Genomic DNA, 26,923 nt, shown 5'->3' on the forward strand with positions numbered 1-26,923 from the left:
CCTGCTTCTCCCTCTGCCTGACGCTCCGCCTGCTTGTGCTCTCTCTCTGTCAAATAAATAAATAAAGTCTTAAAAAAAAATAAAGCTGAAAATCAGTAACTATAGTATAGGAGTGAGAGAGTGGAGTGAGTGGAGAGGTAGAAATGGAATTACACAGATTGAATACAATTATTCAAGTAAAATATTTTCCTGGAGAAAATAGAGACTAGACCCTTGAAGTTGCATGTTTTAATCCATTTTTTTTTTTTAAGAATCCAAATGTTTTTTACACAATACAGTGGGAGTAAAAATGTGTTATCACCCTGTGGCCAAATTCACTTTTATTTTTAAGTCATACAATTTTTATAGTGAGTAGCTAATACTACCTTGAAACTTTGGCATGATTGATGAATTCCATCTTCTTAATAATAGCTACAGATTATTGAATAATTTCAGACCAGTTTGATGGTCCTGAGTTGACAAGGGAACATGAGGATTTTATTTTTCTTGTGAACTTTCGTGGGATCAAGAAATTTAGTAGGGCTTTGTTTAGTTTTGATTTATTTTAAAGAAATATTCATTGACTCTTGTTTTTTACATGATTTATTTCCCATTGGGGGGAAATAAATGACCTTTTTTTTTTAAGGTCATAGAGTAATTCAATCTGAAGCCAGTTTTCCAGACTTGTGAAGTTTTATGTTCTAAGACCCAGATCCTATGGTCACCCTTGCAAAAGAAATAATTAATTGAGAATTATAAATGTGAAGAGTATTAACTTTGAAAATGCTAAATATGAGATAAAAGGATCTGACTGGGCTTGACATATTATTATTAAATATTATTTTTAAAAAGATTTATTTATCTTTTTAGAGAGAGAGCAAGTGAGTGTGAGTGGGGGAAGGGGCAGAGGGAGAGAATCTTCAAGCAGACTCCCCACTGAGCACGAAGCTGGAAGTGGTGCTCCATCTCAGGACCTGTGAGATCATGACTGAGCCAAAACCAAGAGTTGGACACTTAACCAACTGAGCCACCTAGGCGACCCTATTAAATATTACTAATGTTCGAATTGTTAATAATTTGTTGTTACATGGAAAATGTGCCACAGATCAGTAAAAACATTTTCCTTAGCTTTTAAATACAAATTTAAATTTTTATATTAAAACAGTTGTAGATTTACAGAAAAATTATGAAGGTACTACAGAGAGGTCCTGCATACCCCACACTCGGTTTCTACTATTATTAACATCCTACGTTAGTATGGTACATTTGTCACACTTAATGAACAAATATCGATACATTATTATTAACTGAAGTCCATACTTTATTCAAATTTCCCCAGTTTTTACCAATGATCTTTTTCTGCTCCAAGTTCCCATCCAGATAACACACTATATTTACTTCTCTTGTCTCCTTAGGCTCCTCTTGGCTGTTAAAGCTTCTCAGATTTTCCTTATTTTTGATGACTTTGCGAGTTTGGGATTTGTTTGTTTTCTTTTCCGTGATTAAACCAGGGTTATGAATTTTTTGGAGGAGGACCACAAAGGTAAAGTACCATTTTCATCACATAATATCAAGGGTATATACTATCAACATGACCTATCACTGTTGATGTTGACCTTGATCACCTGACTGAGAGTGTTTGTCACGTTCCTTCTTAGTAAAGTTACTCTTTCTCCCCTCGGTACTATGCACTTTGGAAGTAAGTCATCATGTACCGTCCACACTTAAAAGGAGTAAAGAGTTGAGCTCCACTTCCTCGAGAGTGAAGTATCTTCATAAATTATTTGGAATTCTTCTGTACAGGAAATTTGTCTCTTCTCCCCCGTTAATTTATTCAATTATTTATTTATGTCAGCATGGACTTGTGGATATTTATTTTATACTTGGGTTATAATTCAATTGGTTTATAATTATTTTATTGACAGACTGTCCTATTTTTGACCATTGGGGGGCTTTTTCATCTGACTCTTGTGTCCCTTTGAAATACCCTCCATCATTGTGATTTTTTTGTTGTTATTTATTTATTTATTTTTTAAAGCACCTCCTTTCTGGCACTACAAGATGCTCCACACTCATCTTGTACATTTCTTGCCTCGGTCCTAAAAGGAATTCTGGTTTCTCTTATTAAGGAATAGTATTACAAGTCAAGATCTGGGTGCTAGGGTATGTTGGCTGATACTGAGATGTCCTTGCTTCTAGGCTGTCTCAGCTGACAGAGCAAGAAAATATATGCATGTATCCTCACTTTGTGTATACACACATCTATAAATACTTCTGTATGTAAGCATCTGTATCTTTATTAAGCTAAACATGAGTTTGCACTGCTGTCTCTAATTCTAATTCATTACCACATGGGTCATTCTAACCTCTTGCCCTTGCTTATCTGTAACTTCCCACTCCAACAGTGAGACACCTGATTTCCACCATCACGATCTGTTTACTTAATTTTTCATTTCCATTATACGTGCATAGTGTTTTCAGAATTGTTCATCGGTACCCGTGGGAAACAACTTTATCAGCCAGAGGTGTGCTTTATGTTGGCCCTTCTACTGCTGGTTTTATGTACTCTACTCATTTCCAAAGTTACTGAGTCCAGAGCCTTTTCCTCCCATTCCTTCCCGTGAGATTGTTTCATATATTTGTAATATATTTAGATTCTCTTGTCACATTCTGCATTCCATCCTGGAATTCCTCCCCATCCCCCATTTCCTAAATGATTTTTTAAAAATGCACATACTGAATAGTTTCACTGCCCTAAAAATATTCCTTTTGCTTTACCTATTGTTAACCTTAAAATAAAACTGTCAGTTATTTTGCCAGTAAAATGGGTTTATCCAGGAGTAATAGAGAATTGCAATGCAGGACATGTAGGCTATGGCAAAAGCATAGGCAAATCTGGAGTCCTTTTTTTATAGAGGAAAGGCTGGGGTGGCGGGGAGCAGGGGGGGCGGGTTGGGAGGGGCTCTTATAGACAAAAAGTCCGTTGGAGTAAACTGGGAGTTCCAAGTTTAGTGGCTTTTCATTGGCTGTGTTTTGATAGTCTCTCATTGGCTGGTCTGTTGCTGGACAAAGAGAAAATCTTTCTTCTTCCTGATGGGGTATAGACTTCTTCCTGTGAGGAATGCAAGATAGGTCTCTTCCTGTTTGGGTCTGCAATTAAAGAGGAGTGTTAAGGGCATGAGAGCTCCCCCTTCTGACCTCTCCGCTCTCCTCGCTCCGTTTTAAGTGAAGTTTCATTTTATTGATTTTCACACTGTTTAACCCTTCCCCTCCTCATCCCAAACTCCTAGCAACCACTGATCTATTACAGTCTCTATATAGTTGTGCTTTTTCCAAGATATGTGTAATCGAAATCATACAATATGTAGGCTTTTCACATTGGCTTTTTTCACTAGCAATATGCATTTACGTTCATTCATGTCTTTTTGTGGCTTAATAGTTCATTCCTTTTTGGGGTGCCTGGGTGACTCAGTCAGTTGAGCATCAGACTCTTGATTCTGGCTCAGGTCATGATCTCACTGAGATCAGGCCCCCATGGGGCTCTGCACTCAGTGGGGAGTTGGCTGGAGATTTTCTCTCTACCCCTCTCTCAGCCCCTCCCCCCACAGTGTGCTCTCTCTCTCTCTCAAATAAATCTTTATTTTTTTAATCTTTTTTTAAAGATTTTATTTATTTATTTTAGAGAGAGAGAGAATGGGAGAGAGAGCATGAGAGGGGGGAGGGTCAGAGGGAGAAGCCTATTCCCCGCAGAGCAGGGAGCCCCATGCGGGACTCGATTCCAGCACTCCAGGATCATGACCTGAGCTGGAAGGCAGTCGCTTAACCAACTGAGCCACCCAGGCGCCCAATAAATAAATCTTTAAAAAAATAGTTCATTCCTTTTCATTACTGAATAGTATCCCATTTTGTAGATGTACCACAGTTTGTTTATCCATTCATTGATTGAAGTATACTTGTTTACTTCCAGGTTTTGGCAGTTGTGAATAAAACTACTGTAAACATTTGCATGGAGATTTTTGTGTAGACTGAAGTTTTCCAATCAGTTGGATAAATACCTCAAAGTGTGATTACTAGGTTATATAGTAAGACTATATTTAGCTTTGTAAGACACTGCCAAATGGCATTCCAAAGTAGCTATACCATTTTGCATTCCCACCAGCAAGCCTCACCAGTGATTGGGATTGTCAGTTTTTTGGATTTTAGCCATTCTAAAGGGTGAGCAGTGGTATCTTATGGTTGTTTTCATTTGCAATTCCCTGATGACAAATGATGATGAGCATCTTTTCATATGCTTATTGGCCATCTGTATATCTTCTTTGGTGTAGTATCTGCTCAGATGTTTGGCTTATTTTTTAAATTGGGTTGTTTTCTTATTGTTGAGTTTTATTTTCCCTTTTTTTTTTGAAGGAACTAAATAAACAAAAACTAAAACTGGTTGAGGAGATGTGCATTTAAAAAGTCATAAAGAATTATCCCATACCCATTTCTTTCTTTCTTGTAAAAAAAGAATCATGGAAGGACCAGTTTAGCTTTCAGTAAATCACTAATGTGAGCGTGTGAAATTTGAAACACACACACACACACACACACACACACACACACACCCACCCACCATTTATTGAGCACTTATTCTATGTCAAGCAATGCATTAAATTTTTTCCTTATAGGAACTCATTTAATTCTCATAATAACCCTATGTAATGAAAATTCTTGCTTCCCCCATCTTACAAATGAAGAAATCTCAGCTTCCAGTGGAAGAGTTCTAACACCCTGTGCTATGCTACCTGTTAGAAAATAAATTTTAAAATGAGATAATCTAAGGCTTGTTTTCTTACACAGCCAAATGAAAGTATATTTTAAAATTATGTCTGAGTGAACATAGAAGCAGATTCCAGAAAATAGTCCATTTTTCTTGAATTACTCAAATTGTTACAAGCCTCAGATTGGTTTGGGTTTGTGTGAGCATCCGGGTGACTGAATAGAGGTCTACACTTATTCTCAGATCTTTAAATCTAAATTTATTTTGCAACATTTTTTTTAATCCTCACTTTCTTGAAAGCAAGCTGGATATAATGTTAATAATCAAATAGGCTGTTCTTCCCTACCCTGTTCTGGGCCAGATAATTTCCAAGACTCATTTGCTTTATTATTTAATAGGTATTAACAAAAAGAATTCCTAAAGACAAGTAGAATCATAACCAAAGTGGGTTTTGAAAACGAGAACAGCACAGTTGCAGCTGGGGGCTGGCTCTGAGCCCGGCGATGAGCCTGCAGCGTTGGACTGGGTGTTCCGTCCGGCCTGGCTGTTCTCCAGGGAGCTGTCAGTTGCCGGGTTCCCACAGTGCCAAGCACTAGCAGGTGCAGAAAGGTTCAAGGTTTCTGTTCTCCAGTAGTGTTGAGGGCATGCAGGCTGTCTGACAGCAAACAAGACGAGTACCCCGTGGACCCTGAGGGGCATGAGGAGTGGAGCTCCTGCTTTGCTTTGGGGGGTTGACATTGGCATTGGCAGGTGTGTGAGAACCCTCTACTGCTCCTCACAGGCCTCTCCCTGGCTTCTGAGAGGAGTGAGGGGTTTGCACAATCTTCTGGAGAAACAGAGGACTGGGATACTCCCATTTTGGAGGCTTTCAGTGTTTGTTTGTTTGTTCGTTTGTTTGTTTTAAGGGGAAAATTGCCAAGATAGAGTTTTAAAAATTGTGTTTTATTTTATATGTTTGTGTTTTAAAAATTAATGCCCCTAACATGCAAAAAATGAAATGTGGTATACTGTGCACTTACACAAGATATATGAAGAGCTACATAAAACTCCAAGGCTTTATCAGAATATTATCTTCTAAGGAACTACTGGTGGCGGGAGCTGACTATGGGGCAAATGTTTAAAGTTACCTGATGGAAGGATTTTTCTTCTACTCCTCACAGGGTATCTTTGTGACTAGACGTAATGATCTCTGGGACGATTTTGTTTTCAGTCCCCAAACCAGGAATGGGGAAAGAATGCAGGCCTGCAGTGGGGGTAAAAGAAAGGAAGGTGAAAGAGATTTAGGGATTTACTGTAGATTTTACAGGGCCAACGAGATTCCAGAATAAATGAAAGAAACATTGATGCTGGTCATGTAAACCTCTAGGCTCAGGTAACTAATGCTTTGCTTTGTCAGTTTGAGTAGCACTTTAAGCTCCAAGAAGCACTTTGAAAGTTGTAGCAGAATTCTGTCTTGTTCACTTTTCCCCTTTCCTGGCAAAAAGCTGGAACACTATAGGCTTTCCAAAAGCATTTGTGGAATGGAGTCAGAAGGCCATTTTATTCGCAGGATGCATTCCTTTTGTTTGTTCTGCAAAAATATATGAAGTGTTTAGAAATTCATGGCATAAAATGATTGACATATATCTCTCCAAGCTTTTATTCACCGCTCATGCAAACATATATCTATATCTATATCTATATCTATATCTATAAACTTGTATGTCTCTTTTCACCTACTTCTTGGGACACAAGTAAGGTCACATGTCTTTTTGACTTTTGAATGTTGAAGTTAGCAAGAAGTTCAGAAATTTTTTTTGTAAGTTGGACTTTTGAAGTTTCTTCAGCAGTTTTGAAAGCCTACCCAGCATCCCATGCTGGGTATGTACACAAGGCAGCCTTCCAGTTTCATCTGCAAAGTGGCCCATCTTCCACCAAGCGGTAAGCATTGGCATTAAATTTTTTCTCTCACGGTGTGTCAAGTCTTCCTCGGGCACCCTTGACATGCATATTCGAACATTTCAGCCAGGGTCATCTCCACTCATGAATTAGTTTCTAACTATGTTGAATCTCAAAAGAAAACGAGAAGAAAAGGTTTTCTTCAGTCCTTCCTGCCCCATGGATACCTACCTACTTTACATTCTTATAATAAATAGTCCTCTCAGTGGATTCTGAGGAAATGAAGAAAAAAAAGGAAAAAACAAAACAAAACCCCTTTGTGATAAGTACCCGTTTTTCAGCTAACCAGAGAAACAAATGGACAAACTGTAAAAGGCAGCTCCTTTTAAACAAAACAATCCTATATGGTCCAGTTATACACGCAACATGGTAATTAAGTGCTCAGCTCTGGAGCTTCATTCAAATTCTGGCTCTTATTTCTTGAATTGGTGCTTGGCATTTAACTTTCTATACCTCAGTTTCTTCATCTGTGAAGTGGAATGACAATGATAATCAAATATGCCAACTTTTTCTGAGTTATGTAATATAATTTATGCAGCAAAGTGGTATGTAAAACCTGTATTTTTTTTCCTTGCAAAAACAGGATCATGCTAAGCTTAATTTGCTATTATAAAAAATTACCATTTTTTTTAATTTTTAGGTAAAACCTTGTGACAGTCACATTTGTTTAGAGGAAAGCTATGACACATACTTGTCAATTTGATTTTCTTTAGTTAGCATGATATGCTTTGTTCCAAAAATGATTTAGACAGTTTTCATACCTATCTTTAAGCATAATTTTTTGCACATGTAAATAAGAGTTCCAAATGCCATAGTTTCATCAGTGCTGCTTCTCAACAGCCTTTGAAAGGAAGAGGTTCCAGTCACTCCGGGAGACGCCGAGATGTAGGCTGTGGAGGCCAATGAGCCATAGTCACAGAACCAGGAATGGGTTGTCCTTCTGACCCTGTGGATTCATCACCATAGTTTCACCCATCGCATTGAACTTGAAGATCAATAAATGACCAGCATAAGAATAAGATCTCACAGACACTGTCTATGTAGGGTAAGTTAAAGCAAATCAGAGCCTGGGGGTTTTCAAGTTACAGTTTCCCCGGGCTGAACAAGACCTCCCTCGAATAATTGACTTCATGTTGTATCCTTGGCATTAATCATGAATCGGTATAAGAAATGATCATAAAATAAATGTTTCTGAAAGAAATTATAGCTAAAAATGCCATCTGTGATATCAGTCACTGACAATTCTACAAGCCTTTCAATGGCAAACTCTTCCAAAACTGGGGTGAAGGGAGGATGGCTTTTATTTCCAGGTGAACTTGCATATTAATTTCTATAAAATATCAGACAATGGGAATAATAAAACCTGTTGGGCTTTGAGGGTCAGGACATTCACAATTACTCTTAGTTCCTAGGTGCATTAGCAGTCTCCCACTGAGTCTCTCTTATTCTTTATTTCACATATCTTCTTTATTTACATGTTGTTATTATAAATTATCTATTTGGGGGAAAATAGTTATAAGTAACTACTTACTGTATACTCCACTGCCTTTCTAAGTGTGACTCTTCTATGTAGCATATGAGTTAGTATAGAATTCACCTGAAGAAACAAACTACTACTTTTCTTCCTAGGATCCATGTATATAAGACCACAGTTTTAATGCTATAGACAGCATCTGGCTTTCACCCTGATATCGCTAGAGAAAATTTAATCTGGTCTTATAAATTCTCTTGTTTCTAAAAAAGCTTCAGCAGGAAAATGAAAAGAGAACCAGCATAAATAATGAAACATGTCATGAATGACAGTTTTAGAAAACCCCAGCATTATTAGCTTTTATACTCATGACAAAATTGTATCATTCAAGATATTGTTCGTAATTGTTCCAGTTTATTAACAGCACCAATAAGTTCTCATTTTGTGCAGATTGAGGATCTTTAAGATTTCCTTTATGAGGAAGTGCCTTTAATTTACAGAAGACCCATCAGGGTGCCAGATTCCACCTGGACACAGTAGTTAAGAATTTAACACTGGTGATGAGCTGAAAATTTGAGGAACTGAAAAACAGAGCTTCGAATGTCATTTCAGTGCAAAAAGAGTGAGGACTTCCACCATATAAAAACCTAATTCTGCCTCTAAATCAAAATTATCTTATAGTTGGGAGGGTACCTGAATTTGTCTGTATTCATCTAGTCTAAATGCAAGCAAATAACTTCAGAGGGAATGAGAGAATCTAATGTTCCTGAGAATGCCGATAGCCCTAGGGAGTTCAGTTTCCTGTTGCATTTTCTTTTGCAATGCTGTACTGATTTCTGATTTATCACCAGTGATATGTAACAATAATTTCTAAAATTCATTGAGTGCTTATTCAGTTTGAAACCCTTTATGTCTGTTACATGCATCATATTTAAGTAATTTCATCCAGTGATTCTCAACCAGGGACAATTTTGCCCTCCCCGCCCTAGGGATTTAGGCAATCTCTGGAGACAGTTTCTGTTGTCACAACTCGGGTGGTGGCGGGAGGCTAGTTTCACAGGCATTCAGTGGGTAGAAGCTAGATGCTGCTAAACATTCTATAATGCACAGGACAGTCCCCTAATCAGTGAATTACCTAGCCCCAAATGTCAATAGCACTGAGGTAGAAAGAACTGGACTTAATCCATTCAACAACTGGGTGAGCTGGGTATTTTTATTATTTTTTGTTATTAAAATATATTTGACATGTAACATTGTGTAAATGTAAGGAGTACAGAATGTTAGTTTGACACACTCGTATTGTAAGATCAGTACCACTGTAGTGATAATTAGCACTTCTATCACCTTACCTAATTATTCTTTCTAGTAGTTGGAATAATTAAATTCTAGTCTCGTAGCAAGTTTGATGATTACAGTACAATATTGTTGTCTCGACTCACTGTGCTGTGCATGAGGTAGGTATTATTAACCTCATTTTCAGGGAAGAGAACTGACGGAAATGTGACCACACAGCCAAGTAAGCAGTGGTGCCAGGATTGAAAATTCAGCTCTTTATTTTCTCAAAGCCCAAGCTCTTTCGATTATGCTGTGCTACCATCTTCAGAGAATTTTGACGATCACTGGTAGAATCTGAGCTTTGAAGAGTGGAGATCCTGCCTTATTCTGTATACCTGCCTTAGCAATGAGCTCTTGCCTGTGAAAAGATTAATGTTAATCATTCATCTCTTGAGCATCTTCAGATTTCCCCTTGAGGATGACATTTCAACTCTTAGGTCAGTAAGCCCAAGAGAAAATTGTTATTTGCTTGCATATACTGTGTTACTAAACAAAAGATGAGTAAAAGGAAAACAGAAGACACAATTCCTGTCTCCAAGGAGGTTGTGGGGCAAAAAGGGTTGTGTGTGTATATAAATAAAACTATGTGTTATGTGTGTTTATAAACAGAATTGTCAGATCAAACATCATGTTGAAAGCAGTAAAAGTAAATGATCATCTGGCCTCCTCATGTACCAGGACACCTCTATCCGGGTCTGAAATGTCTTTGTAAGACTGTAATGTGTATTTACATGCTTGGTCATCATTGCAGCACGCTGTGAAGAGCTTTGACTGCCCTTGCCCTTCCAGCTTAGATAAGTTTATAAGCAGAACCAGCCTAGGCCCGTGAAGCTAACAAGGCCTTGCCTTTCCCTTTTTTTGATGAGCTTTTCTTCCTGATGGGGGCGACTTTTTCCTTCTTCCTTTTACTTGGCCAGTTTTCAGTGCACTCATGGCTACTACCTATTTATCACTATTAAAGCCCGTTCTCAGGAAAGAATCTAAGGAACACTCTCAAATGAAATTGAACATAATGGGTAAGTAAAGTATAGTGAAATTTCACTCTTGTGATGTCTAATGGTGGGACTTCAGCCATCATCTGGCAGAGTGAGTAACGTATGACAGGAAGGTTATCTCATAAGGTTTCATTTATTGAGATCATTTGTAGGAAGCAAATGACACATTGCTGAACACATAGTAGGTACTAATAAATGTTGGCTTCCTTTTCTTCTCTTCATCTTTTTAAAATTAATTTAAAAATATTTTATTTATTTATTAGAGTGAGAGTACAAGTGGGGGTGGGGGGGGAGGGAGAGGGGCAGCGAGAGAGGGAGAAGCAGACTCCCCACTGAGCCAGGAGCCTGACTGGGAGAGGGGGGGGTCCCCGGGATCATGACCTGAGCCGAAGGCAGATGCTTAACCAACTGAGCCACCTAGGTGCCCCTTATTTTAATTAATTTTTTTAAAGTAATTTCCACACCCAACATGGGGCTCAAACTCACAACCCTGAGATCAAGAGTCACATGATCCTACTGAGCCAGCCAGGCACCCCTCTTTTTGTTTCTTCTCAACATACCTTTAAAATGATGCCACACAATTTGTACACCAATGTTCATAGCAGTGTCACGATAGCTAAAACCCAAGTGTCCACCAGTGGATGAATCGATAAACAAAATGTGATACATACATACAATGTAATATTGTTTAGCCTTAACAAGAAAGAAATTCCACAATATGCTACAACATGGATAAATCTCAAGGACATCATGCTAAGTGAAATAAGCTAGTCACAAAAAGACAAATACTGTATGATTCTACTTATATGGGGGTACTTAGAGAAGTCAAAATCATAAAGTATAAAGTGGTTGCCAGGGGCTGGGGGGAGGGGAGAATGGGGAGTTATTGTGTAATGGGTATAGTGTTTAAGTTTTACAAGATAAAAAGAGTTGTAGGGATAGATGGTAGTGATGGTTGCACAACAATGTGAGTGTATTACCACTGAATTGTACATTTAAAAAATGGTTTTAGATTGTAAATTTGATGTTATGTATATGCATTTTCCCACAATACAAAAAATGCCGTACAAATGGCTACCTAATCTTTTTTTTTTTCCTAAGATTTTTTACTTTTAAGTAATTTCTATACCCAGCATGGGCCTTAAATTAGAACCCCCAAGATCAAGAGTTGCATGCCTCACCAACTGAGCCAGCCAGGCAGGCGCCCCTGGTCACCTAATCTTCTAAATTGAATGTCAATTCTGCTTAAAACAATAGGAAATCTGTAGGGGAAGTATGTGTAGTGGTTAAACGCTTGGGCTCCGGCAACACAATGTTTAGGTTCAAATCTGTTTTCTCTGTTATTATATACTGTGCAACTTGCTTGGGAAAATTGCTAACCTTTTTGTACCTTAGTTTCTTCACCTGTAATATATGGATAATGAAGAAGATACCTGTCCCATGAAAGTGTTATAAGTATTAAAAAAGACAAACCATGCCATGTATTTGGCGCTGCACTTGGCATATATATATTCAGTAAGTGCTCAACAAATACAAGCTATTATAATAAAATTTTATGAGTTGATATTTAAGCAGCTTGGAGAGAAGAGCTTCACAGTTTCTTACTACCTCTTTCCGTTCTCATCCCGGCCATTGATTTCTTTCCTATTCCTGACATCTCGAAGCCACATTTAGGATTTCAGTCATGATCTTCAGCCACATTTGGACATTTCCTGGAGCATAAGTGTACATTCCCTCATTAGGTGTATACTTAGATGCAAATTTAGAGTATCATGTCTCAGTTCATTTGTTCATATCTGTTAACAGTGTTAATGTTCTGAATAATAGTGAAATCTTACTTATGCCCAGAACAAATTTGGGTTGTAATCTTTTATGATAAAAATCTGGGGTCTTCCTATATGTATGTGTGTATGCATGCTTAAAATGGAATATCATAATTGAATGTCTTTTATTAAAAATATAAAACTCCAGTAGCTACTTGGTTTGTAGATTTTTGCTTTCTTATCTCAATCCTGAACAGGATGTAATATTGTTTAGCCTTAACAAGAAAGAAATTCCACAATATGCTACATGAAACCAATATGAGGAGAGAAAAACTGGGTTGGTGTGTAAGTTATAATTTCATGAAACCAATATGAGGAGAGAAAAACTGGGTTGGTGTGTAAGTTATGGTATATAATAATACAGGAGGGATGATTTGATTAGAAGCAGTGTTACACACTGGTAGGAGTCATAGTTTGGAATTAGACCAAGTTTGAATCTTAGCTCTACCATTACAGATAGTTACCTAACTTCTCTTATCGGTTTCCTTAACCAAAAATTGGGGAAAATAACACCTGTTTACATGGTTGTTATAAGGTTTACCTGAGATGATGCCTGGCAAATAGTAAGAACTCAAGAAATAGTCACTATTTCATTTATTCCTTCCAGAGGAAGGAGATGGATTGACAAATACTTGGGGTCTTTTCAAACCATAGCACTTGGTCAGCTTCTGTGTTCTTTGGAACTTAATTGTTAATTCCTTTATTATCACTTGCTCTTTGGTAACAAAGAGGAACTGATTGCTAATTCATTTCAAAATGTGTGTACTATATTTGATGGGTCACACTAGCAGTTATAAAGCAAACAATAGAGTGGGGGTGGGAAAGTGGATGGAGTGAGTTCAATTACATACTTGGGAAAAGTCAATAATGAAGACCAAGAGAGCCTTAATGTATATGTCATAATGGAGAGAGGAAAACATGGGCACAGGATTTGAATCAGGGATCATGAGTTAGAAATGCTGAAGTTCTTTCTTGGTATCTAACTCCATACATTTTGGTTTATATCTTTGCTCCTATTTTCTCTACTGTTAAAATTTAGCATAATGGAATTTAAATGTTTATACAACCCCCATTAAGATGGGAAAAAAGGTAACATTGAAATTCAAAGTGGAGCTATAAAAACCTGCTGAGTGCGTTCATTAATTTAAATGCGTATTCCTTTCTATTATTGTGAAATGCACGTTTTATTTGTACTGTATTTGGGTGACCACAAATCAACAATAAGGTAATTTACAAGTAAACACCCTTTCCTTAGTTGTAGAGGCAGTAATCAGACCAAAATGTTTACTTTCATTTGAATTTTTCAATTTTAATTCAATGTGCTCTTGCTTTTACACAATAGGATTCAGGAATTAAAGCCTTGGCTCTTTAAAAGCCCTCAGGCAGGCGCACAATCCTTACACCAAAATCTAGGGGAAGTTAAGGCGCCCACACCTGGGAAAGCTTAGATGCCCTCAGAGAGTCGAAGATGGCGTTTCTCTGAGTCAGGTCGGAGTCAGCACGCTACCTTCCCTTCCAAGACTGGATTGCTTTCGGTGTATTAGTCAAGATGTTTTGCTGACCGAGACTAGGAAATCTATAGGAGGGCGGGTTAGTTTACACACTGTCGACTTGTCATCTTAGTCGCTAACACAAAAGCCTTCCTTCAGAACGCAAGTCGGGCTGAAAACTTAAGACGGTGAACAAATCCTGAGCGCGTACAGGACAAAGCAATTACCACCTTATACGATTTCCCCCCACGAGTGCGTCTCGCAAGGGTCTGAGCCGCACTCAGCTCACCTAAGCCTGAAACTAAGCTTGGTTCTTCCCTCCGACACTCAAAGGAGGCGCTAAGGTGAACACAGCAGACGCTGCCGCCGAACTTTCGGGTCTCTAAGGCTGCATTTTGATACAGGAGAGACAGATTTTCGTCCCCCCTTCAAAATGCACCTTGCAAACGGAACGCGAACCCGGCTAGGCTCTCGGAAGAAGGGTGAGCAAGAAGGCTCAGAAGTTGGCGGCCGCGTGCCCCGCGTCCCGCGGAACCGGGCGCTGAGGAGGGTCCAGGAGGCTGCCCCCGGGCTGGTTCTGCTCCTGCTGAGCGTCGGACGCAGGACCCGGAGAGCGGCCGCCACTGTCCCCCACCTGCGGGCTGGGTGGGGGCTGGACGGTAGGATCGCGGGCCTGGAAGAAGCGCGCGCGAGGGAGGAAGGCTGGGAGTCGGAATGGGGAAAGGGAGACGCGGGGCAGCCAGGGAGCTAAGGAGACGAGAAGAACGAGCGGTCAGGGTGCACAGAGGGTGGAGAAAGCCGCTAGGGCAAGTTGGGGGCTGGACCAGGCAGCGCCCAGCTTTTAACCTGGGCAGTGGAGGCGGGGAAGGAGCTAAAGGAAAGGGGAGGTGTGAGGGGTAGGAGGGGGGGTGGTTGGAAGCAAATGACATCACAGCAGGTCAGAGAAAAAGGGGCGAGCAGCCTGCGCCAGAGGAGTAGGGCGTTTGGCATTAGGAGCTCGAGCCCAGCCTGCCCCGGCAGGGACCCCGACGCCCGCAGAGACCATGCAGAGGTCGCCTCTGGAAAAGGCCAGCGTCCTCTCCAAACTTTTTTTCAGGTGAGGGGGTGTCCTGCCGAGTTTTGGAAGGACACGTGCCCACGAAAGAAGAGGGCGTGTGTATGGGCTGGGTTTTGGAGAAAGAGGAATAGCTTTTTTTTTTTTTTTTTAAGATGCGCTATCATTCATTGTTATGGAAGAGAATGTGGATTTTGTGAACAAAATAGAAAACGTTAAGAAGAGATTAAAGAATAAACTGAAGCCAGTTGTTTGGATAGAGAACTTTAGTTTAACTTTGAAATCTGAACTACTTGCAACTGAAAGTTGCACTCTGCAGACCGAACTGTGCTACTGTGCAAGTGTTTTCTTCCATTTTTCTAAGAAATTAGTGAATGAAAAACTTGATAATAAATACTTCAGTTTGGTCCCTTGTTTCTCCCCACTTCATGCCTTGGAAACTTAGATGTCTTTTGGCATACTATTCCAAGTGCCATGTTTGCATGTAGTAGGTGCTCAGAAAACACTTGTTGACTGAATATTGAACTTTGTTAAGGGGAGAAGAGTGAAGTGGGTAATATGAGCTTAAATGAGGTTTTTATTGTTATGATACTGAGTAAATCAACAAGTATATGCCACCATTCCATTATTCTTTTAAGGATGAAAGCAAATCCTTTGAAATATCTATCTTAAAAAAGCCAATTCTACAAGTTAAACTTTTTTTTTTTTTTCAAGGGAGGGGGTAGGGGCAGAGGGAGATGGAGAGGGAATAATCCCAAGCAGGGCAACACCAGGCTCCATCCCAGACCCTGAGATCATGACCTGACCGAAATCAAGAGTCCAGTGCTCAACCCACTGAGCCACCCAGGCGCCCCTACAAGTTATACATTTTTTACAAGGGGGTGGGGGAATCAGAATTATCATGGAAATGTGAAGCTATAGGACTAGATACTGAAGTTATACACAACTGACATGTAATAAATTATACTCATCCTACTTTGCATGTGATGAGTCATAAAAGCTTGCAAACTTCATCTAACTATGTTTTTAAAAATGGATTCTAAGTTCCGAGTTTTAGGCCAAGTGTAAGTAGATGAAGCATTTTAAATTTGAAGTGTTCTTTGGATACTGTATCTACTTTGTTCCTGTTATATTATGTGAATGAATGAATAGGTACAACTCTGTCATGGAATATTACTTGACTCGTAATTATCCAATGAATCAGCATACTTAGGTATCAGAAAAGCCAAATATAAATATGCCCATATGTGTGTGGGGGGAGGGACTTTCATATCTTTCTATGTTTTATTCTCTGCATGTGCAGTAAGTGTGGAACTCAGATGCTAAGGAATGGCCATTGACCACTGAAGGAAAGTTCCTCCCTGTGGCTAAGAGAGAAGGACTTTACTCTTTGGAATTACCTTTTGTATTTGTGTTTCAGCACTTTTTGTTACCCCATCTATAAAAATTGGATTATCTGTTCATTTATTTTCCTACCACTTACAAAATCAGAATGCTAATTGGCATAAATTGTAGACTTTTTAGTAGAGCACATTGAGGAACGTAAGTGCCAGTCAGTCTAAAAATGCAGTTTTCAGGAAAATGAATATTGTAGGCTTACTTCTAAGTACTAAGGAAATTTTAATTAACACATTGTTGATTTAAATTAGATGACTGTTGATCTATCAAAATATTTTTTAACAGATCACCTTATAAATTTTAGTATAGTTAAAAAAAATGCTTTGAGGTTGATTTGTTAAAAAAAAATGTAATAGTTACTAAGTTTGTTAAGAGCATACTCATTCCCGTTCTCCAAACTATTTCATAATAAATTGCTCTAAGAAGAGGTGTATTTTTAAAAGTTAAGTTTCTACTATTTATGGGAACTGACAATCACCTAAAATAGCAGTGATTATAAACTTTCTTCTCGGTTTTAATTCTAAAAGGGTAAGAAATTTTTTTCTGCATTGGGTCAGAAATTTTTTTTCTGCATTGACCACTACTGCTTCGTGGTCAAGGGTGTTAGGCTTTGGATTCAGACTGTTTTGATTCAGGTTGTTTGGATTCAGCTGTGTGACCTAAGGCAAGTCCCTTAACATCTCTGTGTTTGTGTGACTTGATCTATAAAACTCGAGACTAATAGGACCTATGTCATAGGGGTTAATTTGTTGAGAAAATGCATGTAAAGTGGTTAGCCCAGTAAATGTTAGCTAGTGTTATCATATTTTAACATTCATTACAATACCACGTTCTTTATTTATATAAGATCCTCAATTCATCTTTGTTGAATATAATTTTGTGACTATCAGTCTGTAAGAATGGGCCTAGGTGAGAATTTAATTTAGGTAAAATCTCATCTAGCATGGCCTTACTACATAAACAGGAAAAAAGTCATATGCTTATATCATATGCTGTTAAATACTTTAGAATTTGGGGCGCCTGGGTGGCTCAGTCGGTTAAGCGACTGCCTTCGGCTCAGGTCATGATCCTGGAGTCCCGGGATCGAGTCCCGCATCGGGCTCCCAGCTCGGCGGGGAGCCTGCTTCTCCCTCTGACCCTATCCCCTCTCATGCTGTTTCTCTCTCTCTCTCTCTCAAATAAATAAATAAATAAAATCTTAAAAAAAAATACTTTAGAATTTAATTTTCTGAATATGATCCCTTCAGTTTCAGAGTCCTCAAAGAGTAAAGCTATTATGGTCTGGGTTATAGATTATATTAAATCTCTCATTGTTTTGCTTAGGTTTTATTATTGGAAAAGCTAATAAAGTTTAGGATAATATTAAGTACTTTCTTAATTTTGCATGGGCTTCACATCAAGTACAGAATTTGAAAGACATCTGAAGTCTTGGATACCTTGAATTTTAGTCATGGCATCCACACCAGGAGTCTAGATCAATGCTTGAAGAATTGTCAGAGTCCCATAGAACCCAAGTGCCACAGATTCTTACAAAACTGGATGGGGTTCCTGATAAACTCCACAGAGAAGCCTCAAATAAGATCAAAGAGAAATACAGTAATATTAGGATCTAAGGCCAAGAATTGCATAAGTCTCAGCTTAATAATAAGATCATTTAAGATACTTTTATAAGTACTAAATAATTTAAGATACTTTTAAAAAAAAGATTTTATTTATTTGTCAGAGAGAGAGAGCATAAGCAGGGGGAGTGGCAGGCAGAGGGAGAAGCAGGCTCCCCGCTGAACAAGGAGCCTGAAGTGGGGCTCCATCCCAGGACCCTGGGATCATGACATAAGCCAATGGCAGCCCCTTAACTGACTGAGCCACCCAGGCGTCCCTAAGATACTTTTGTAATTACTAAACACAAAATAATGAGAGGTTTTTTAACAAACTAGAATTTATGTATTAGAATGGGTGTGGTGCATCAAAATAGCTATCAATGAAAACCAAACTCTCATTCTAAACATTCTGCCTTTGATCAAAATATTTTTGGATTTTTTAAATGAAATTACCTTTAAAAACAGTATATAAGTTTCCTCTCATGGGTATATTAGTATCTTCATTACTTTTTAGCCGTTATTTTTAGTCATAACTTGCATTAGATTATTAGTCCTATTACCCAGACTGGTCACTTGAACTTGCTCCTAAATGACTTTTGGATTGTATCTTGAAATCAAATCCACCCTGAAAGTGTAAGATTCTTCATCATAATTTGCTTTGTTAACAGCCAAGTGCGACTTAAGTTTAGGTATTATCATTCAGAAAAATGTATTGCAAGCTTTAGACATTTCCTAATGAAGAGAAACATAAGTGCTTTTTTTCTTTTTGAATATAAGTGCTTTGAGCAACAGAAGCATAATTACAATAGGTTTATAATGAAAGAACCATAAAGATCACAGTTTTGAAGAGGACCATACTTGTTTGATTATATAAATTATGGCACATTGTAAAAAAAATCTGTTACAGTGATTTTATATTTACATTTCACTACTTGTTTGTAAGGCATGAGGAAATCTAAAATTATGGCAGAGTCATAAATATTTTTGCAGTTTGTTGGCGGGCATTCATAGAACCACTGCCGAGAAAGACCAGTTGGCCACTCAAACAAGGGTCTAGTCCTATCCTGATCAATACACATGGATTATCTCAGGTTTGTCTCTCAGCCAAAGCTGAGCCTCTCCCAATCAAAAGAAATAGATGCATGAAACAAAGGCCAACATGAGATGCACAATTCATCTTGAGATGTCCAGTTGCCAAGGGGGCCTGAACCATGAGTCCATCTAATCAGTAGGTGCGCAAATGTCATCCAATGAGGACAACCCAGAGTTTCCTTATACTCACTTGACTTTGTCTCCTGGAGGAATTGAAGGAGACCACTTTTGGAACAGACACCCCTTTCTCTTGGACAGTGTTGCCTGAACACTGAAAAATGTTGACTCCCTACACCAGTCCCTGACTATCCCTTTCTATCCATCCACCTTTTGCTGATCATGTTTTATTTTATTTTTTTTAAAGATTGTATTTATTTATTTGGCAGAGAGAGCGAGAGAGCAAAAGCAGGGGAACAGTAGAGGGAGAGGGAGAAGCAGGGCACCCACCGAGCAGGGAGCCCAATGTGGGGCTCGATCCCAGGACCCTGGGATCATGACCTGAGCCAAAGGCAGATGCTTAAACATCTGAGCTGCCCAGGTGCCCCACTGATCATGTTTTATGATACAGTTCAGATTTTCCAACCTTGGATGTGTCGATCTTGATTGGTTTAACTTCCAGAATTCTAAAATTATCTCTTTTGCGTGATGTGACTGAAATTGAAATTATATATACGTATATAAAATATACGTATATATAATTAAATTCCTTTTAGTTAATTTTCTAGTTTAAAAAATTCCTCCTTGGTTTTGAAGTGTATTTCAATAGTTCAAATTATTACTTACTTGACAGTCCAGGAGTATTCTTAGATACTTAAAAACGCATAGCAGATGGTTTAGCTTTAATGTTCAATTCTTTGTTAAACAGAGAAGTGGAATCTATTTTTCTTAACTCCTTCATCAATATTTTATGTATGATGTGACAATCAGAATATCCCTCGGGGCCAACTGATACACTAGGGAAATCATGGCTTTCCAGTTTTCTGTTTATGTTTTGTGGGAGGAAGTAGGACTTAGTATGATAATATTCAATGCAAAAATGTTCAAACTTGTTTAAAAGGCCCTTAAATGAGCACCACTATAAGGTGTATTATTATTGTTAGTGTCGTTTCACAGGAACCTGTAATTTCGGTGTGATACAGCTACAATGTAAGTATAGGATTGCAAAACCATCAGGGAAGGGCGTTAGCCATTTAGCATGCAGATATATGTTATTTGTCAAATTTTTAAAAAAACACCTCTGACTCAGTAGCAATTTGGGCAATTTTGATTCCACGGGTTCCTGACGCATCTGCAGAGCGCGTCCCTGGAACCAAACCCAGAGCTGCAATGAGGTCAAGAGGGGAAAACAGATCCTGATGGAGGTCTGGCTGTGGACCCTGACCGAAGGTGTACTGTATCCAGTACGTTAAGTATCTTATCACCGAGCAAAACATTACCATTTCAGGTGCTTCTCACCAGCTCCAGAAGAATTTACCTGGTAGTCGTTTGAGAGGAAAATTAGCATTACAAAGTGGCTTAACTATCGAGCTCTGTGTCAGCCAGCAGCTTAGGCTTCTTTTAGCAAGAAACCTGTAAAAATTCAATTAAATTGCTTGGTGTAGAAAATGAATGTATTTCTTATAGAGCTCTGAAAGATCTGGCTTTCATAGCTGTTTCCAAGTGGCAAGGCTTGTCAAGTTTGCTATTCTCTTTGCAGCTCCATTAGCTTATTACTGTCTTTTAACGTCAATGACGATTTCAAATCATAAAGCCCTGGATGTCAGGGCCTTCTATGATTCGTGTTAATATAGTATTCAGACCACAACAAGACCCCTGGATGGTTTAATAAATATTTCTTTGTGATGATAATGATTCCATGGTGATCAACCTGAGAGGCTTTTAGATATTGTAGATTGATGACATTCAACAGTTTTGTAATGCACCATCGTTCTGATAAAAAGGGGTCAATGCAAGCAGGGGCATGGACAGATTTTTATTGCTCAGAACAATTATTCTGTCAAATTTTTCTTGTGTCCCTTATGGCCAGGTCTTAGCCTTTCTGGGGAAGCCTGCTTACCATTTCTTCGCTCATGGGATAAGGAAATGATTTAAAGGTTTCTGCTAAGTCCTTATTGTTAGGATTCTCAGCCCTGAAACTGGGCTTTGCTCTGATATAATCAGAGAAGTCTCCCAGAAGTTGCTTCAAGGAGCTGAATCAGAGCAGTACTTCCTTTGTAGGTAATGACTCAGGGCAGCTTAGAGGATGCACTAATTCATTCATTTGCCACCTTCTGTATTCTATGCAGGGCATTAATAAGGTTGAGATGGACAAGAAAGAAATTGGTGTTGCCTTTGCAGAATGAATTCTCTGAAACCCAGAGTCACAAGGCCTTGTAAAAACACTCCCTGGGGCATCCAATCCAGTCTAAGGCTGGTCAAGGAAGGCTTGCTGGAGAAGTGACTCTTGAGTTGACACCTAAAGGAGATTGTTCAGAGAGGGTGGGGATGGGTTAGGAAAAATGTAAACATGGAAGCAGCAGACTTTGTATAGGACTGGCTGCAAGAGGGACCATGACACCTTCAAAGAATTCAGAGACATTCCCTGTGACTGGAGCATATGATGTGTGATAGATTTGTGGGAGATGGGTCTGAAACTCTAGCCAGGGCCTGATTATAAGGGGGTTGGTGAGCTTTGTTTGGGCTTTATCATATTGGAAGTGAAAAGCCATGGATTTCAAGCAGAGGAGAGACACAACCAGTTCAAAGCTGTTGCAGTTTTGCCAAGGAAATGGAGAGCTGTAGGGATAGAAAGATGGATTTGAAAGGCATTTGGTGGGGGGATGTGCCTGGCTGGCTCAGTCGGTAGAGCATGTGACTCTTGATTTTAGGGTCGTGAGTTCTAGCCCCGTGTTTGGTGTAGAGATTACATAAAAGTAAAAAAATCTAAAAAAAAAAAAAAAGAAAAAGAAAGACATTTGGGAGTGGGAGTGGTCTTGGCAATTGATTAGATGTGGAAGGTGAAGGAGAGAGAAGCATCAAGGGTAATGTCTAGATGTGCTGACTTGGATAATGGGGGGGATGATGGTGAAGTGTGCTGGGTGAGGAGATTGGGAGAAGGCTTGGGGGTGAGGGTGGAGGCCTAGTGGACCCTCTGCTTCTCTTTAAGGTTAAAAAAGGAAATGATGCATATGGCTCAAGGCCAGGCAATACTATATTTGAAAATATAGTAAAGTGATTTTCAGCTTGGGGTAAGAGAAATTAAGACGTCTGAGGTGACAGTCAGGATTATAAATACTGCCCTCCCGCTGTTCAGTGAAGTCCAGGGCAGTGTCCAGGGGAGGATTTAAAGTGGCTCCTTGTTTGGCTTTTTTGTGCTACGGAGTCACCTTGAGAGTGCCAGGAATCAGCATCTGCGTTCTAGGAATGGCACAAGGTAAGATCGACTTAGAAATTCTACCCTCCCCCCTCCAAACCCACTGATTCAGGTGGAGTCTGAAGTGCCTCCAACTCACTGGATCTTTACTTCTTTCACAGTGGTTTTTACGTATCTGATTTCTATGATCATAGACATTCAGGGAGGTATGAAAATCGGCCGGGGCTGCAGGTCCTGTCTGCAGTGACTGAATAAATAAGAGCACGCCTACTAGCATGAAATATTTTGTGTGTGCATTAACGAAAGGGTCTCATTACTCTGGAAAAGATTAGGTATCATTGTTTCATGTTCAAACTTTGAGCCTGTTAAAACACACAGTGTTCTCTTTCTTAGCACTGCCTACCGAGCTTCCACCCCACAACCCCATCCCCCTGCCAAATGCCTAATGATTTTCTTAACTTGAAGTTCTTAATTTGAAAGAGAGACCCACAAATTTCATCTGGTACCAGTCAGGTCAATCTGTGAGAATGAAGCTGAAAAGGCAGAATCCCAGAGTTTGGACAGCTGTGTTTAGAGGAAGTTGAAGGCCAGAGTTTGGAGCCCAGTGTTGGTTGTGGGAGCAACAAGAGAATGAATCTCCTGCTAGTGGGGGTTACCAGTCCTACTTCTAGAGGCAGCATCTTGGAGAAACTTTATAGGAAGCTCTCTTTGCACATTTTGTTTATTTTAAACACCCCTGTGAACTCTGGAAAACAGAGCTAACAAAGCTTTATTTCTCAACCCAGGTTCATTGCTATACTTATTTATTTATTTATTTATTTAAAGTAGGCTCTACGCCTAATGAGGAGCCCAATGCAGGGCCCAATGCGGGGCTTGAACTCACAGCCCTGAGATGGAGACCTGGGCCAAAATCAAGAGTCGGACACAACCGACTGAGCCACCCAGGTGCCCCAAGTTCATTGCTATACTTAAGATCAGAGTTTGGCAAACTTTTCCTATAAAGAGCCAGATAGTAAATATTTTCAACGCTGTGGGCCATGTGGTTTCTGCCATTGTAGGAAAGCAGCCAGAGACAATATGCAAACAAATGGGCATGGCTGTGTTCCAATAAGGCTTCATTTAGGGGCACTGAAATTTGCATTTCATATAGTTTTCACATACAATTTTCAACAAACGTTAGGTATTGACATAAATCAGTCACAAAATATTCTTTTTTAAAAAGTCTATTGCAAGAAGCATCAAAATATACAGCTTTAAAATTACTTAAAGATCTAGAAGAAATTTTCAAGGCTCATATGTAATTCACATCATTGTTATTCAGTAATTGAGTAATTTTAAAAGGAAATGAAACACAAATTTTAAAAGGAAGTGAAGCAATGTGGACTTTTCCGAAGAGGAAAATAGTAGCTGAACAGCTATTAGTTAATTTCTCAGAATAGTTTTGTCTCGTAGGAACCTATTGACCATTTCTTCTTGACTTCCTGTTTGCATATGCATCTTTTGATGTGTCCTTCAAGGCAGAGGCTCTTATCCGTTTTTTTGATACCAAGCATCTGTCTGACTCCTTGGCCTAATAGGCCCTTAACATATACTTGTTGAATTAAATAAAACTTGACTAATTCAGTTTATGGATATACTTCTAAAATTTAATTTTTGATGGAAATGTAAACATTTACTTGTACATGTGTACCTTAAACTTTGGTATTCGGAAGATAAAATGTCTAATTTTGAATAAAAATATTAGTTGTTTTTACCAAATCCCTGTGTTCTGAAGTATAACATAAAATAGGAAAATCGGTTTCCTTCGCTTTCTTGTGTAATGTATGGGACTTTATAGGAAATTCCAGCTTAGTACACTATCATTTTTCTTCAGAAGATCAATGATAACCAACTTTGCCATAGGTAGACTTTTCCCCTGAAATAGTTTTCTCTTCAAATCTCATGTTAGTCTTCAGGGTGCCTGATAGTTTAATTTTAAATCAGGTTATTAAAATGATTATTTCCAAAATTTCTTCCTAAATATATATACCACAATTTAGTCTTTAAAAAAAGAGGATCTTTAATTCATTTTAGTCTTGGATCTCTGAATACATTTTTTCAATAAAATAGTACGTAGGCTGATGAAATATTTATTACCCAAAGCACTGCTACCTTTCAACTCAAAGATAGGGTTGACTTCTAAAAGCTCACATTACCTCTTTTCTACCCCTTTCACCAGATATCTAATAGGGTTACTCTCTTTTATCCAGAAAAGTCAATGTATAGCTTGTATATATGCATTGTGAATGAAAGTGCACAATGCTGGGGCGCCTGGGTGGCTCAGTTGGTTAAGCGACTGCCTTCGGCTCAGGTCATGATCCTGGAGTCCCGGGTTCGAGTCCCGCATCGGGCTCCCTGCTCGGCGGGGAGTCTGCTTCTCCCTCTGACCCTCCTCCCTCTCATGCTCTCTTTCATTCTCTCTCTCTCAAATAAATAAATAAAATCTTTAAAAAAAAAATTAAAAAAGTGAGCAATGCCAATAAATCTCCCATGGGTTGATTTCATTATGGAGTCAACTGGGACCAACATCATTAAAACAGTTAGACCTTAGTTATTTACATAAATCAGTTAATTCAGAGCATAAAATTTAAAAAGAGAGAGAGAGAGAGAAGCAAACCAAGAAACAGACTCTTCACTGTAGAGGACAAACTGATGGTTACCCGAGGGGAAGTGGGTGGAAGGATGGGTTACACAGGTGATGGGCATGAAGGAGGGCACTTGTGATGAGCACTGGGTGTTGTATGGAAGTGATGAATCACTGTATTGTACACCTGAAATGAATATTACACAGTATTTTAACTAACTGGAATTTAAATAAAAACTTTAAAAAGTATGTATATACCTATAATGAGATCCAAAATTGTATTCACACATTGAAGAGTTTATAAACTGATAAAATTAACGATCAGAGGTAGCCATTCCAATAACATCAGAACTAAGTTTTATGTAATGGAATTTTATTAGAAAGACAATCACTACAAAATGAGCTCATTAATGTAAAAGTAATAACTTTAAGATGCATATGTGATTTTTAGTCATTCGTGAACATATACATGCATTTATTTAACCCTAAATATTGAATGTCTGGTATGTTTCAGGAATATAGTACTTTGAAGACTTAGAACATATAGCAGAACTTATACATTCTAATTATTCTTTTACTAGAATTTTTATGTTAATATTTTTAATGATGTAATTTTTTTTTCCCTTTGGAGCACACAGGCCATCATACATCCATAGATCTTTCCCTTGACCCATTTAATGAAGGAAGCTTAAGTTCTTTATTGATTTATAAAATTGACTGAATAAAGATCATCTCACATAATAAAATTAACTTGAAGTCAACAATATAATTCCTTGACAACAAAAATTGATGTATTTTTTAAAATTAAAAAATACTTCCTATGAAATATAAACATAAGGTGATTACATTTAGATATGTATATTGGAATTTTTTAGAAAGATATTTTATTTATTTAAGAGAGAGCAAGAGAGCACAGCAGGGGGAGCAGCAGAGGGAGAGGTAGAAGCAGGCTCCCTGCTGAGCAGGGAGCCCCGATGCTGGGCTTGGGGCTTTGGGATCAGGACCTGAGCCAAATGCAGATGCTTAACCAACTGAGCCACCCAGGCACCCCTATATATCAGATTTAATCCTTGAACAGAGTCTTTGGATCCCTTGAGATATTAATTTGGTAATTTGGCAGCCTTTTTGAACTCATGTAAAGCTTTGCTGATTCAATTGGGGTGTTTTTGAAGATTTTATTTATTTATTAGAGAGAGAGAGCACGTGCGCACGAGCTTGTGCGGGGGGGGCAGGGAAGAGGAGCAGAGGGGAAGGGAGAGGGAAAAGGAGAGAATCCTGAGCAGACTCTACACTGAGCACATAGCACAATGTGGAGCTCAGTCTCAGAACCCTGAGATCATGACTTGAGCTAAACCACGAGTCAGAGGATGCTTAACCAACTGAGCCACTCAGGTGCCCCGATTCAATTGTTTTTGAAGCTGTTAAGGGTAGCAACACAGCTCGTGTCTTTCCTAAGTCATACTCTGTCACTCTAGCCACTAATTACTGCAGAACAGAGCCAAATTCTGGGATTAGTAGATATGTATAAGTTATCATGAAAAAACAATGAGCCACCAAATCTGCTGCTTCTGGAAATTTGATCAAAGTTTAGTTATTCTGTTGAAAGAGAAATCTAACTAGAAATAAGATAAAGAAATTCTTTAGGTAAATACATGTGCTCTGAAAATTAGGAGCCTCTTCATAATTAACAATATTTGTATAGCTTTAGGGAAGTGCTTCTTAAACTGGTCTGCCAAATACCTGCTTTAAAAATATTGATATATTAATTATTAAATGAATTGTTAATTAATGATCAATTAAGTAAACTTAAATTAAGATATATATATGTATCTTAATCACACCAAATATGCAGATTCCTAGATCCCACTCCTTCCTTACTAAGTCAAAATCTCTGGGAGAGGGCAACCACATTTTTTCTCAATGTTCCAGGGAATTCTTTTTGTCTACTAAAACCTGGGAACCCTTAGGTCAGTCGTAAGAAAATGTGTTTAAATGGCCCAACTACTGCTTCTCAAC

The 26,923-nt window shown here is 38.7% G+C and overlaps 1 protein-coding gene across 1 annotated transcript in view; it reads left to right on the top strand.

The window, feature by feature from the left end:
- Positions 1–14,223: 14,223 nt before the first annotated feature.
- CFTR (CF transmembrane conductance regulator) overlaps positions 14,224–26,923 on the top strand; it is a 167,279-nt gene continuing 154,579 nt past the window's right edge. The window contains exon 1 of the mRNA XM_021699342.1: positions 14,224–14,449. Within this exon, the coding sequence (XP_021555017.1) occupies positions 14,224–14,449 (226 nt within the window). The remainder of the gene's footprint in view (positions 14,450–26,923) is intronic.

This window comes from Neomonachus schauinslandi, chromosome 12 (genome assembly GCF_002201575.2).
Source record: "Neomonachus schauinslandi chromosome 12, ASM220157v2, whole genome shotgun sequence".
Taxonomy (NCBI): domain Eukaryota; kingdom Metazoa; phylum Chordata; class Mammalia; order Carnivora; family Phocidae; genus Neomonachus; species Neomonachus schauinslandi.